At 37.8% G+C, this 12576-nt stretch overlaps 1 protein-coding gene across 3 annotated transcripts in view; it reads left to right on the top strand.

Moving 5' to 3' along the window:
• The window catches only part of Grm8 (glutamate metabotropic receptor 8), an 837648-nt gene that overhangs the window by 732007 nt on the left and 93065 nt on the right, over window positions 1-12576 (top strand). For all 3 annotated transcript variants that reach the window (XM_041675768.1, XM_041675769.1, XM_041675770.1), the window contains exon 9: window positions 10349-11284. In XM_041675768.1, coding sequence (XP_041531702.1) covers window positions 10349-11284 — 936 coding nt within the window. The remainder of the gene's footprint in view (window positions 1-10348; window positions 11285-12576) is intronic.

The raw sequence follows: 12576 nt of genomic DNA, 5'->3' as shown, positions 1-12576 counted from the left end.
GCTTACAAAAGAAACAAAGGGGGTTTTGTCCACGATGAAATAAAATGAACCTACTGCCATTTGCTCTAAAGGATTTTCACATGGCAATGGTAGAGCATGCATATAAGAAAAAAACTGCCACTTTCACAGTTAAGGAGTGAGAAAGACAGGGATTCACAGTCCCTAAGGAAGGCAAAACCGTCTGTCATTAGACATATTCTATTAAGCTTCATCTCTAAAGTTTACAAACCTTCCCAAAGACTCCATGTTGGGAACTAAACTTCATATCCTGAGCTCAGGAAGGCACTAAAGATACAAATATGACATGTGGGGAAAAAAACAAAACAAAACTTTCAATAAAATCATTAGTTATATTGATCCCCTTTCTACTTATCTTTTCTTTTCCTTCTTCAGTAAACTGAGTCTCCCTTCACCTAGGTTGTCATTTTTTTTTATTGAAAAAAAATTCCGCCTCCTCCCCGCCTCCCATTTCCCTCCCCCTCCTCCCCCTCCTCTCCCCTCTCCCCCCTCCTCTTCCCTTCCCCCCACTCCATTCCCCCTTCCTCTCCAGTCTGAAGAGCAGTCCCAATTCCCTGCCCTGTGGGAAGTCCAAGGTCCTCCCCCTTCCATCCAGGTCTAGGAAGGTGAGCATCCAAACAGGCTAGGCTTCCACAAAGCCAGTTCATGCAGTAGGATCAAAACCTAGTACCATTGTCCTTGGCTTCTCATCAGCCCTCATTGTCTGCCATGTTCAGAGAATTCGGTTTTATCCCATGCTTATTCATTCCCAGTACAGCTGTGCTTGGTGAGCTCCCAATAGATCAGCCCCACTGTCACAGTGGGCGGGTGCACCTTTCGCGGTCCTGACTTCCTTGCTCATGTTCTCCCTCCTTCTGCTCCTCATTTGGACCTTGGGGGCTCAGTCCGGAGCTCCAATGTGGGTCTCTGTCTCTATCTCTATCCATCGCCAGATGAAGGTTCAATGGTGATACGCAAGATATTCATCAGTATGGCTATAGGATAGGGTCATATCAGGTTCCCTTTCTTCAGTTGCCCAAGGAACTAGCTGGGAACATCTCCCTGGACACCTGCGAGGCCCTCTAGAGTCAAGTCTCTCGCCAACCCTTTGGGTTAACCTTCTTATTAAGCTTCTCTAGGATCACAAATTTTAGGCTCAATGCCCTTTATTTATGGCTAGAAACCAATTATGAGTAAGTACATCCTGTCTTCATCTTTTGGGGTCTGGGTTACCTCACTCAGGATAGTGTTTTCTATTTCCATCCATTTGCATGAAAAATTCAAGATGTCATTGTTTTTTACCGCTGAGTAGTACTCTAATATGTATATATTCCACACTTTCTTCATCCATTCTTCCATTGAAGGGTATCTAGGTTGTTTCCAGGTTCTGACGATTACAAATAACGTTGCTATGAACATAGTCGAACAAATGCTTTTGTAATATGATAGGGCTTCTCTTGGGTATATCCCCAAGAGTGGTATTGCTGGGTCCCGGGGTAGGTTGATCCCGAATTTCCTGAGAAATCGCCACACTGATTTCCGAAGTGGTTGCACAAGTTTGCATTCCGACCATCAATGGATGAGTGCACCCCTTACTCCAAAACCTCTCCAACAAAGGCTATCATTGGTGGTTTTGATTTTAGCCATTCTGACAGGTGTAAGATGGTATCTCAAAGTTGCTTTTGTAATATGATAGGGCTTCTCTTGGGTATATCCCCAAGAGTGGTATTGCTGGGTCCCGGGGTAGGTTGATCCCGAATTTCCTGAGAAATCGCCACACTGATTTCCAAAGTGGTTGCACAAGTTTGCATTCCGACCATCAATGGATGAGTGCACCCCTTACTCCAAAACCTCTCCAACAAAGGCTATCATTGGTGGTTTTGATTTTAGCCATTCTGACAGGTGTAAGATGGTATCTCAAAGTTGTTTTAATTTGCATTTCCCTGATCACTAAGGTTATCATCTTAAAACTGTGTGCCTACTGTTTCCTGTCTCCTCTACATCCTACGTTGTATGTACTTAATGTAGCCAATTTTCATAAAAATTTTAGTTGACTGCTCTTGTCCTTCACTGCTCTGGGAACTATGCAGAGAGGAAAAGGAACATTACTGAATATAGCCTAGGCTTGAGTCCATTCACCTAATTAAATAACAGTGTGATACAAGCGATGTTATCTATAGTCTTGGCTTCCTTTACCTGCTTGGAGAAGACTCAGGACTGCTAAAATCTGACTCAGAATTGTTAAAAGTCTCAGTGCTCAGTCTAAGAACACACTGCTTACAGTACCCCCTCAGTAAATGTTGTCCACCATAACAATCAGCCTTCTTGTTGTCTTTATGCTTTGTAGGTTTTGTGGTACAAAATGGCATGTTACTAAACGTAGGCATTCAAAACCTACCTCTGCATGTTTCTGTTTATTTTTATTTTTTAAAACTTATTTTAGTTCTGTGTGTGTTGTGGTGTGTGTGTGTGTATGTGTGTGTGTGTGTGTGCGTGCGTGTGCGCGAGTGCGCACGTGTTATGTACCTGAGTTCAGATGGAGTCTCCACTGTATGGGAGATGATTTCTCTGAACTGAAGCTGGGTTCTCTGCAAGAGCAGCAGGTGCTTTTAACCACTGAACTTTTCCTCCAGACTCTACATGTGTATCTTAATATTCTAAAAGCATCTTCTCCCCAAATCTTTTATTTGCTGAACTATACATCCATTAAATCATATGACCTAAGATTGAATGGAAATGTAATGTATTTTAATGAGCAAATTATTGAGTTTGTTGTTAAACTAAACACAGAACGTTTTGTAATGAACTACTTTAGTATATGCATGAATCTGAGAATCATGTAATGTCAGAAAAGTAAGAAATATGTATAATTAAGTGGAATAATCTGAAAATTTAAAGAATTGCCATCAGTAAGTTTTAGTCCTGAACTGACTTACACATTATTGACTTTTACTTATAATTAGTAATGAAAGAGCCATTTAACTGATCTCAGCTCCCGGAAAACACTGATACTATGTGTTTAATGCAATTGGTCATGTGACCTTTAAATTGCATTTTAATATTTAGCTGAATTTAAGTTCAAATCATGAATGCTGTAAATACTTTTAAGGTAATAAGTAAATGTACTAAACTAATCTGAGAATTTAAAGTACTAATTTTCATAGAAAATATCTAGATAAATTATTCCTATATAAAACATTATTCCAAGAAATATTGAAACTCCAACTGTAGCCATCTAGAATATTTAATAGAGCGCATATCAAAACAATCTTGCTTCAAGGGCTTATGATTAAAAACTATCATTCCATGGTGTTCAAATTAGAATGACCATGGATTCAGAACTAAGATTCTGTCTTGATATCATTGTGGCAAATATTTCATGGAGCTTGCTGATTTGCACATGCATGGTGCTGGGAAGAGGTTCTGTTTTGGGATTGCGGTGTACTTCCCAGTTGGAAATAATATTGCAAGTCTGATTTCCTGCACTGTTCATTAGCCCTCATATTCTGCTATATATAAACCGACATTCATAATCTGAACATTGCATCCCCGAATTCAGATTCAAGAGCTAGACTCTTTCTTCCTTTGTGTAGGTAAATACAGAAGACCCATATGCTAATTGCCAGACAGCAGCAGGCAGAACCTAAGTTGTGGAAAGATAAAAGCCAACATAGCAGACCTTGATGAAATGCAGCGGCAACAATGTTTGTCCTGTCACTGTTCATGTTATTTTAGACAAAAACAAAACCAAACCAAACCAAAAACCAATTAGAGATAGAATGTGGGATTTTCTCAATGCTGCTCCTCAGTTCTATGTTTAGGAATTGGCATTGTTTGATTCACACAACATTTTGAAGATCTTGTGAGATTTTTCTAATATTACTTCAACATACATAGCATATGAATGACTAGTCTCCTTAAAATTAGTCTCTTTGAAACTACAGGAAAAAACATTCCAGTTACTAAGTCAATATGAGCAAAGCTCATATAAACTCACACAAACTGCACAGGTCTGTACCAGGGCATCTGTGTTTGTTGTGACTTCTAGTTTAGGGTTATCATGGTATTCCAGAGTGTGAAAAAGAGTAGATTGATTCCTGTGCCTTCTCTTGTGCTCTTTTTCTTCTGTCAGTTGTTCTTGTCCAACTTCAATGAGATGCTGTTTTTGTTTTATTTTAAAATTCATTTTAGAATAATTTTTTATGTGAATGAGTGAATGAATGAATGAAAACAGCCACTAAGGGAATGGTTAATGACTGAGCTGTCATTTAAACCTACTAGGAGAGGGAAAAGTATAGTTTGCTAATGGAGTAATACTAAGTATATCACTCATTCCAGGGCAGACTTTATGTTCACTTGACCAACACATAATGGACTCCAGTCTTTTAGTGCTTTTATTTAAATACAGTTTGGTGTGGATTTTGCTTGTTTGATTTTCTTTTGGAGTGGTGTTTTATTTTGTCTTCTTTCTTTCAACATTTATTTGCCCCCCCTTTTTTTTGCTTGTTTATTTTTTTTTCCAAGACAGGGCTTCTCCCTATAGTTTTAATTGTCTTGGAATTCATTTGCCTTTTCATTGAGAGAGAATTTAAAATTGAGTAGATTGGGAGAGGGAGAGGAACTGGAATGATTTTAAGGAGGGGAAGAATATGATCAAAATATATTTAAATTTAAAAATTGCCTTCATTAATAAAATATAAAAAAAGAAAAAAGAAACAACATCTAGTTACCAAACAGATGTAGGAAAGAATTTTTCTCTTGCTCAAAGCCAGAAAATTCAAAAGACCAAAAAGAAGAGTTACAGATGTATAGTTACAGGCCAGTTCTTTGTACATTCTGTTTATTCATCACTGTATGCCAAGCATGAAATTCTTCTGAACCTACATAAACTCATACATAGCAAAATTGGTGTCTTGCCACTAGATCAGTTTTGCTCTCCGCCCAATATAAACATAAACATGCTGTATAGCAATATAAAGTCAACGAGTTGTAAAAGATGTATGGACCGGATATTAACAAAAAGCAGGGGAGTGTCTACTTGTGTGGAGTAGAACAGAAGAAGGAAAATGTTACAGAAAAACTAACGTTTATCTCATGAAGAAATCAAAGGATGCTCTTCAAATTCTTTCCTCATACAGTGTGACTACCTCTGGGTATAACTCACCACTTCCTCTTCCCTACCATTTTGAATCTACTTGGTTCTTGGGTGTTAGACTGGATTCTTTCCTACTTCCAATCAGACCTTCCCCTGCTTCACTGAGTTTCCTGAGTCTAATGTTCTACTGTCTTCTGGGTTATACTTGTGACATTTTCCTTTCATATTTTCGACTATTTCTGAGGGTTAGAATTTCATTATAAATATTTATTGTTCGAATTGCCTTGCATATGACTGAGTCTTTATAGTCTTATTTCTTGGCAATTTTGATTCAGACTTTCATGAACTAAGTCATAATTTGCTTTTTAAAATCAATTGTTCTTCTGTGCCACCCTTTTCATTGAAGACCATCACTATTCATTCTTGTTCTTCCATTCCATCTTTATTCATCCTACAAATATTTACCAAAGGTATTTAGGGATTAGTTATCACAGCAGGATGTAGACTGGAATGGCAGGTAAGTGGTTCATAGTGTCCTGAAGAAAATACAATTTAAAAAAATGTTTAAGTATGGCTCATAATTGCTATGCAAAGCCCACTAAGAATAAGGAGGATTTTTAAAAGGAAGACTTAGTGTCCCTTCCCAGACCTATTGAACCATAATCTTTAGTAAGGAAGAATGTGTACTTTATGTAAGTCCTTTAAATGATTCCCAGGTTATAACCTATAATCTTAAAAGCACATTCCTTTATATAAATTACAACCAATCAAATAAGTATATAATTGCGTGCCATTAAAATGCTATGTAAGAATATTATAAGTACTAAGGTAGCTTGATCCATAATGGCTATCCATTACTTTGGTGAGGCACAGATCAAGGTTATACATGGCTGTGGAGGTTAGTGATGGCTCAAATTTAAGATGTGGGAGTGACTTTCCATGACTGAATTTCAGGTCAGAAATCTAAAAGTCATGTTGATTCCTTTCTTGCCTTCACTCTCATCTATTTTTGTTGTTTTTAGTGCATTTCAAGTCTGTACTGCCAGGGGTGGTGGCGCACGCCTTTAATCCCAGCACTTGGGAGGCAGAGGCAGGAGGATCTTTGTGAGTTCGAGGCCAGCCTGGTCTATAAGAGCTAGTTCCAGGACAGGCACCAAAAACTACAGAGAAACCCTGTCTCGAAAAACCAAAAAAAAAAAAAAAATAATAAAATAAAATAAATATAAAAAAAATAAAAAAATAAAGTCTGTACTGCCATCTTTATTACTATGTTGATGTGAAACACAGCTCTTATGCCAGAAGCGAAAAAAAGAGTTAAATCTGAGCCAAATATGTGTGATCAATTTACTTAACGTGTGCAGGGGTCTTACTTCACTCTTTTGTAAGTAAGTACCCAAGAATCTTAATATCTTCAAAAAAGTAAATTGTCCACACATGTATGAATGTATTTCTAAATTATTCTTCTATTCTACTATTTTTGTTTATTTTTATATCAGTATCATAATACTTTGGATAAATTATAAAATCAGTTTTGTGGCCTAATGGGATTGCTGAATGGTTAGGAACACTTGCCGCCCATTCCAGAGCCTCCAAACTCGGGTCCCAGTGCTTATGTGGCTGCTCACAACCATCTGTGACTAGGCAAAGAGGATGGATGCCCTCTCCTGTCCTCTGCTTGAAGCAGGCATGCACATGTTGCGCACGTATATGCAGGCAGAACACATAAAAATCACTGCTTTGAAAGACGTGTGAGTACCAACTTTCTTCTTCATTTTCAAAATAATTTTGCCTTTTCTTGATCCCTTAACATGAAATTTTGGATCCACTGTTAAATTTCTACAAGCGATCTACCTGAGAGTTTGACAAACACTGTGTTTAATCCTTAGATACATTTGAGTTATCATCTTAGCAATAGTAGGCGTTGTTGTCTATGAACATTTTAATTGATTATATTTTATTTGGTTTAGTTTTAGTAATTTTATTGGTTTAGTGAGTAAATATCATACTGCTTTAGCTAAGCTTATTTTTAAGCATTTTAATTTTAATGCTACAATAAACGAAATCAATTTCATTTTCATTTTATATTGTCATTTAAAATAAATTGTTTTGCATTCTTTAAAAATATAACCTGGGTGGAGGTTGGTGGTCCTTGGACTTCCCACAGGGCAGGGAACCCTGATAGCTCTATGGGCTGACAAGGAGGGGAACTTGATTGGGGGAGGGGGAGGGAAATGGGAGGTGGTGGCGGGGAAGAGACAGAAATCTTTAATAAATAAATAAACAGAGGAAAAAAATAAAAATAAATAAATAAAAATATTATTCATTTTTATTTTAAGTGCTTTGCCTGTATGTATGTCCGTTCAGCATGTGTGTGTCATGCCCACAGAGTCTAGAAAAGGGTATCACGTTCTCTGGAGCTAGAGTTACAGATATTTATGAATGGCCATGTGAGTTCTAGAAACGAAATTCATGTCCTCTGTAAGAGCAGCAAGTGCTCTTAGCTGTTGAGCCATGTTTCCATAGCCTCCCTCTGTTTTTTATTTTGTTCTGTTGCATTTTAAATGCTGTTTAAGTTTGAAATATTATGCAAAAATGGCGATTTGTTCTTCTAATACCTTCTTCAATTTCTTTCTTCAGATATTTAAATTTTTTATTGTTGCATACTTTGACCTTTGAAAGTTTATCTCCATATAGTTTTGAGGCTATTGAGGAAGTGTGTCCATGTTCTCCTTCTCAGAATGCTTGCTATTGGTTTGCAGAAAGGCTGATTGTTTTTATCCTGCCACTTTTGCTGAATGTATTGATCATTTCTCTGCAAATAATAATTTCATTTGTTTTCCTATTTCTATTCCTTTAAGTGCCTTCTCTGGTATTACTGATCTAGTAAGGGCTTATAAACACAAATAAATAAATGAAAGGTAATAGTAGATAACCCTTTCTTAATTTTGATTTTAATAGGATTGCTTTAAGGTTTTAATCAGTTTAAAATGACATTGGCTATGGTTCTGGCATATAGCACTTATTAGATTGAGGTGTAATTCTTTCCTGTGTTATTACTTAGTACTTTTTCATGTTATATTGATTGTGTCAAAGAGTTGGAAGATAGCTTAAACTATGGGTATAATAATACATCATTGGGAGTTGGTTAAACACTATATCCTTTTACCAGAATTATGTTATTAGCTTTTTTTTCCCCTAGTGACAATAACCTATCAAGTCATAGGTTGTTGGCCTGAAAATGGTGACAATAAAGGGTTTCATTATTATATTAGACTTAAATTCAAACAGAAAGTGGTCAGTTATTCCCATGATATTCATGCCACTATTGCACCGGTGGCCATGTCTTTCCAGGCCAGCTGTTATCCTTGTTTGTTTGTTTGTTTGAAACACAATCTCACTCTGTAGTCCAAGGTAGCTTAATGAAGGCTAACTCTGTACCCAAACTAGCTTGATACTCTTGCAAATCTGCCTATTTCAGACTCCCAAATTTTGAGATTGCAGCTATGAGCTGCTATGCCTTGATATTTTCAATAATCTTGTAATTCAATTGGACATTTACAAAAAAGATTTTTTCATTGGTTTATTTCACATAAAACTTCAGAAAAATTCATTTTTAACTGAAAATGACAGTGTAGTGCCTATTGCAACCCTAATTTTTGTGAACAAGTCTTACATCCTTTGAAACAAGTGGAAGTGTGTTGTGAGTTAAGTATCAGCAATGTAGTTATAGATGACAATATTTTTCTGTTAATTGTGAAGTTTAATGTTCCTAAGACTTTTTGCTGACTTCAATTTCTATTTTGAATTAGGCTACCTTAAATCTCTAGAAGCCTTAGACAAATTGCAATTTAAGTTCATAGTAATTACCATTAAATGTAATATTCAAGTGTCCTTTATTATGAATCCATTATGGTCTAAAATCAGTATTTCAGTCACAAAATAGAATATTTCATTTTTCAATATTTTTGAAAAAGTTCTGACTCCATGCTTTTAGTTCAAAGTTTCCATCTGTCTCAAGGAAACTCTCCAAGTAAATAAATATCCCTTTAAAGTCATTAAAACTTAATGGAAAACTAAAGGGGCTGTAAAAAGGTTAGTTTTACTTCATAGGAAGCAGGCAGGCTGGCTCTGGAAGTTTTCTGTGATGATGACGCATGAAGTATCACCACCTTTCTCAAGATGATGTGTGAATTAAAGACATGTAAATCGTGTACTCCACCTTGGGTAGATTCAGATATTCCCAGCAAGTGCAGAGTTTAGGGACCAGGGACTGCAATTCCAAACCTCAACAGTCCAGAGAAGATTTAAGGAAGGAGAGAAATCTTAAGTCATTTTCCATAAGAAAGGCTAATTACCTGGTCCTCAAAAACATAGGAGGGTAAGGCTGACATTGCACACTTGGTGATTAGGGTATGTGAATACTGTTACCTGGTTTACCTTTTCTTTTCTTTCTTTATTTTATATGTGTTTCTGCCCTTAAGAGGCTTCCAAATTCCAGTACTTTGAAATTAGCCCTCTATTTGTCACATCTCTGTGTGGGACCCTTTTTGTTCTTTCTTCTGTATCTTCATTGGCAATAATTTCATTGCTTTCAACCACCTTTCAGATTGCAACTGTTCAATAATAAACATTTTCTTCAAGTCTTTTATTCAACGTATGCGTGTCAGTGTATGCCTAACATGTAAATATTGTTATTTACATAAGCAAATGAGAAGTCAGAATAACTGCTTGTATCATTTCTTTTCAAAATTAACATATTGTCTTCTGAATTACCCCAACTATCTTAGAAAGACGCGAATCATTGTTTATTCACTTCTGTGTCTTAATTTAATGTTTGAATGGTTTTGACTTTTAGATTTGTGATTAGCTCTAAAATATCTTTCTATGGGGATGGTTTTGTTTTGTTTTATTGTGTTTTTCTGCTTTGTTTTGTTTTTATCCTTATTATTTAATTCATAAGGCTTCCATTTTAAAACTGTTTGGGCCAATAAATCTTTCTTTGATATCATAGTGGTCAGCCTTGAAGAGGTAAGTAGAAAGTAATGACACTCATCTAGTTGACGATCCGAGTGATTGATTGGATCCAATCATTAAACAGTTTTATAAAGTCAATATCAGGGAAAGAAATGAGACTCTTATTATGGTAAACTGTATTTGTCCTGTCACCATTCTGTGATTTATTACAAACCTGTGGCTAGGATTAGGATATTATAAATGAGGAAATATAAAAGGCTCATTAATTTTTTATACCCACAGGTGGAAGACATGCAGTGGGCTAATAGAGAACACACACACCCAGCATCTGTCTGCAGCCTGCCATGCAAGCCGGGGGAAAGGAAGAAAACCGTGAAAGGGGTCCCTTGCTGCTGGCACTGTGAACGCTGTGAGGGCTATAACTACCAGGCAGACGAACTCTCCTGTGAACTCTGCCCGTTGGATCAGAGACCCAACATTAACCGCACAGGCTGTCAGAGGATCCCCATCATCAAGTTGGAGTGGTACTCTCCGTGGGCGGCGGTACCTGTGTTCATAGCAATATTGGGAATCATTGCCACCACCTTTGTGATTGTGACATTTGTCCGCTATAACGACACACCTATCGTGAGAGCTTCTGGGCGGGAACTTAGTTATGTGCTCCTGACAGGGATTTTTCTCTGTTACTCCATCACCTTTTTGATGATTGCGGCACCCGACACAGTCATATGCTCCTTCCGGCGGATTTTCCTGGGACTTGGGATGTGTTTCAGCTATGCAGCACTTTTGACCAAAACAAACCGTATCCACCGAATATTTGAGCAGGGGAAGAAATCGGTCACAGCCCCTAAGTTTATCAGTCCGGCATCCCAGCTGGTGATCACCTTCAGCCTCATTTCCGTGCAGCTCCTTGGAGTGTTTGTGTGGTTTGTTGTGGATCCTCCCCACACCATCATTGACTATGGAGAACAGCGGACACTAGATCCCGAGAATGCCAGGGGAGTGCTCAAGTGTGACATTTCTGATCTGTCACTCATTTGTTCGCTGGGGTACAGTATCCTCCTGATGGTCACTTGTACTGTTTATGCCATTAAAACCAGAGGAGTCCCAGAGACGTTCAATGAAGCCAAACCTATTGGATTTACCATGTACACCACTTGCATCATTTGGTTAGCTTTCATCCCCATATTTTTTGGTACAGCCCAGTCAGCAGAGAAGGTAAGTCCCAGGAAATCCTTCTGACAGCTCTTTTCCAGGATGTACTGAAATTAACTTCGTTTAGAATTATTTTTCTTACTTTTAGTTCATTTATATTCTTTCAAGTTGCTTCAGTCTGTGGCACGCGCGCGCGCGCGCGTGTGTGTGTGTGTGTGTGTGTGTGTGTGTGTGTGTGTGTGTGAAGACTACATTGCTTTGAGTATGTATGGCTTACAAATGACTTTTTACCCCATCCCCCCAAGTACCACCATTGTATTCTCTTTAGCAGGGTTGAAGATTGACAGACTTCGTATCATTTTCTGGGCCTCTTTTCCCAGCCCTGTTATCTACAATGTCACTGTTCTTTTCCAAATGTTAATTAAAAGACAGAGGCAGAAAGGGCAGATGGGCTCACAGGGGTGAGCTGTCCCTGAGAGATCCCACGGCAAAGCAAATGACATCTTTTCTGTTTTGTGGAAACTCTGGGAAAAAGCCATTCCTTGACAGTTATGATTGCAATCACAGAGGCAGAATTTATAGTAACACAACCCAAACCAAAACATACTGTGATGTGCTAATACATTCCTAACTGCTTACCACATCTCCCCGGCTCCTATTATTGTTCATGTTACATTTACAAAAGATCATGGTGGTGGATAATTACAATAACTGGACAATTATATAAAGTTGTTTGAATTTGTAGGCGAAGATCAATGACTCTCTTGAAGTAATTTCCTTTGTCATTAATCTTCAGTCCACATTTTCCTGTATAAAACAATGAGTAGTAGAGAAAGTCTTCATATGAGATGTGGTATTTGTTGGTCTAGATGCATGCAGCTCTACACACGAGGAAGAGGAGAACCAAAGTTAACCTGCATTCCCAGATTTGGGAGGTTGGATGAAGAAATTTGTAGCACTCCAGGAGATGTTATATTGCTATAGTGATAACCCTTCAGCCTTAATGTGTATGTAAGAAAGATCTCTCAAAGAGAGGATTTCAACATCTGCCCACCCTCCATCATTAGACATCATCTATCTCGTGGGAGATTAGAGTGCTGGGACTGTTAAGATACAGGTGAGGTTCTGCACAACTTAAAATCTCAACCTAGTCAGATGGAAAGTCTTCCACAAGGGGATGGCAAGCTCATTAGAATGACCACTCAGCGCTCACTGGATCAATGGGGCCTACAACTATGCTTGATCAGAAAAAAAAGAACTTTAGTAAATTTTGATGACTAGCATAAACTTGCCATGAATTAGTGACCCCCCAGCACTATGCTGGCAGCCTGGCTTTGTGGGGGCCACAGACATTC

The sequence above is a fragment of the Microtus oregoni genome, unplaced genomic scaffold (assembly GCF_018167655.1).
Source record: "Microtus oregoni isolate MIOR12 unplaced genomic scaffold, Mior012 000026F_ref0000081, whole genome shotgun sequence".
Lineage (NCBI taxonomy): Eukaryota > Metazoa > Chordata > Mammalia > Rodentia > Cricetidae > Microtus > Microtus oregoni.
This window is presented reverse-complemented; position numbering and strand designations above follow the sequence as displayed.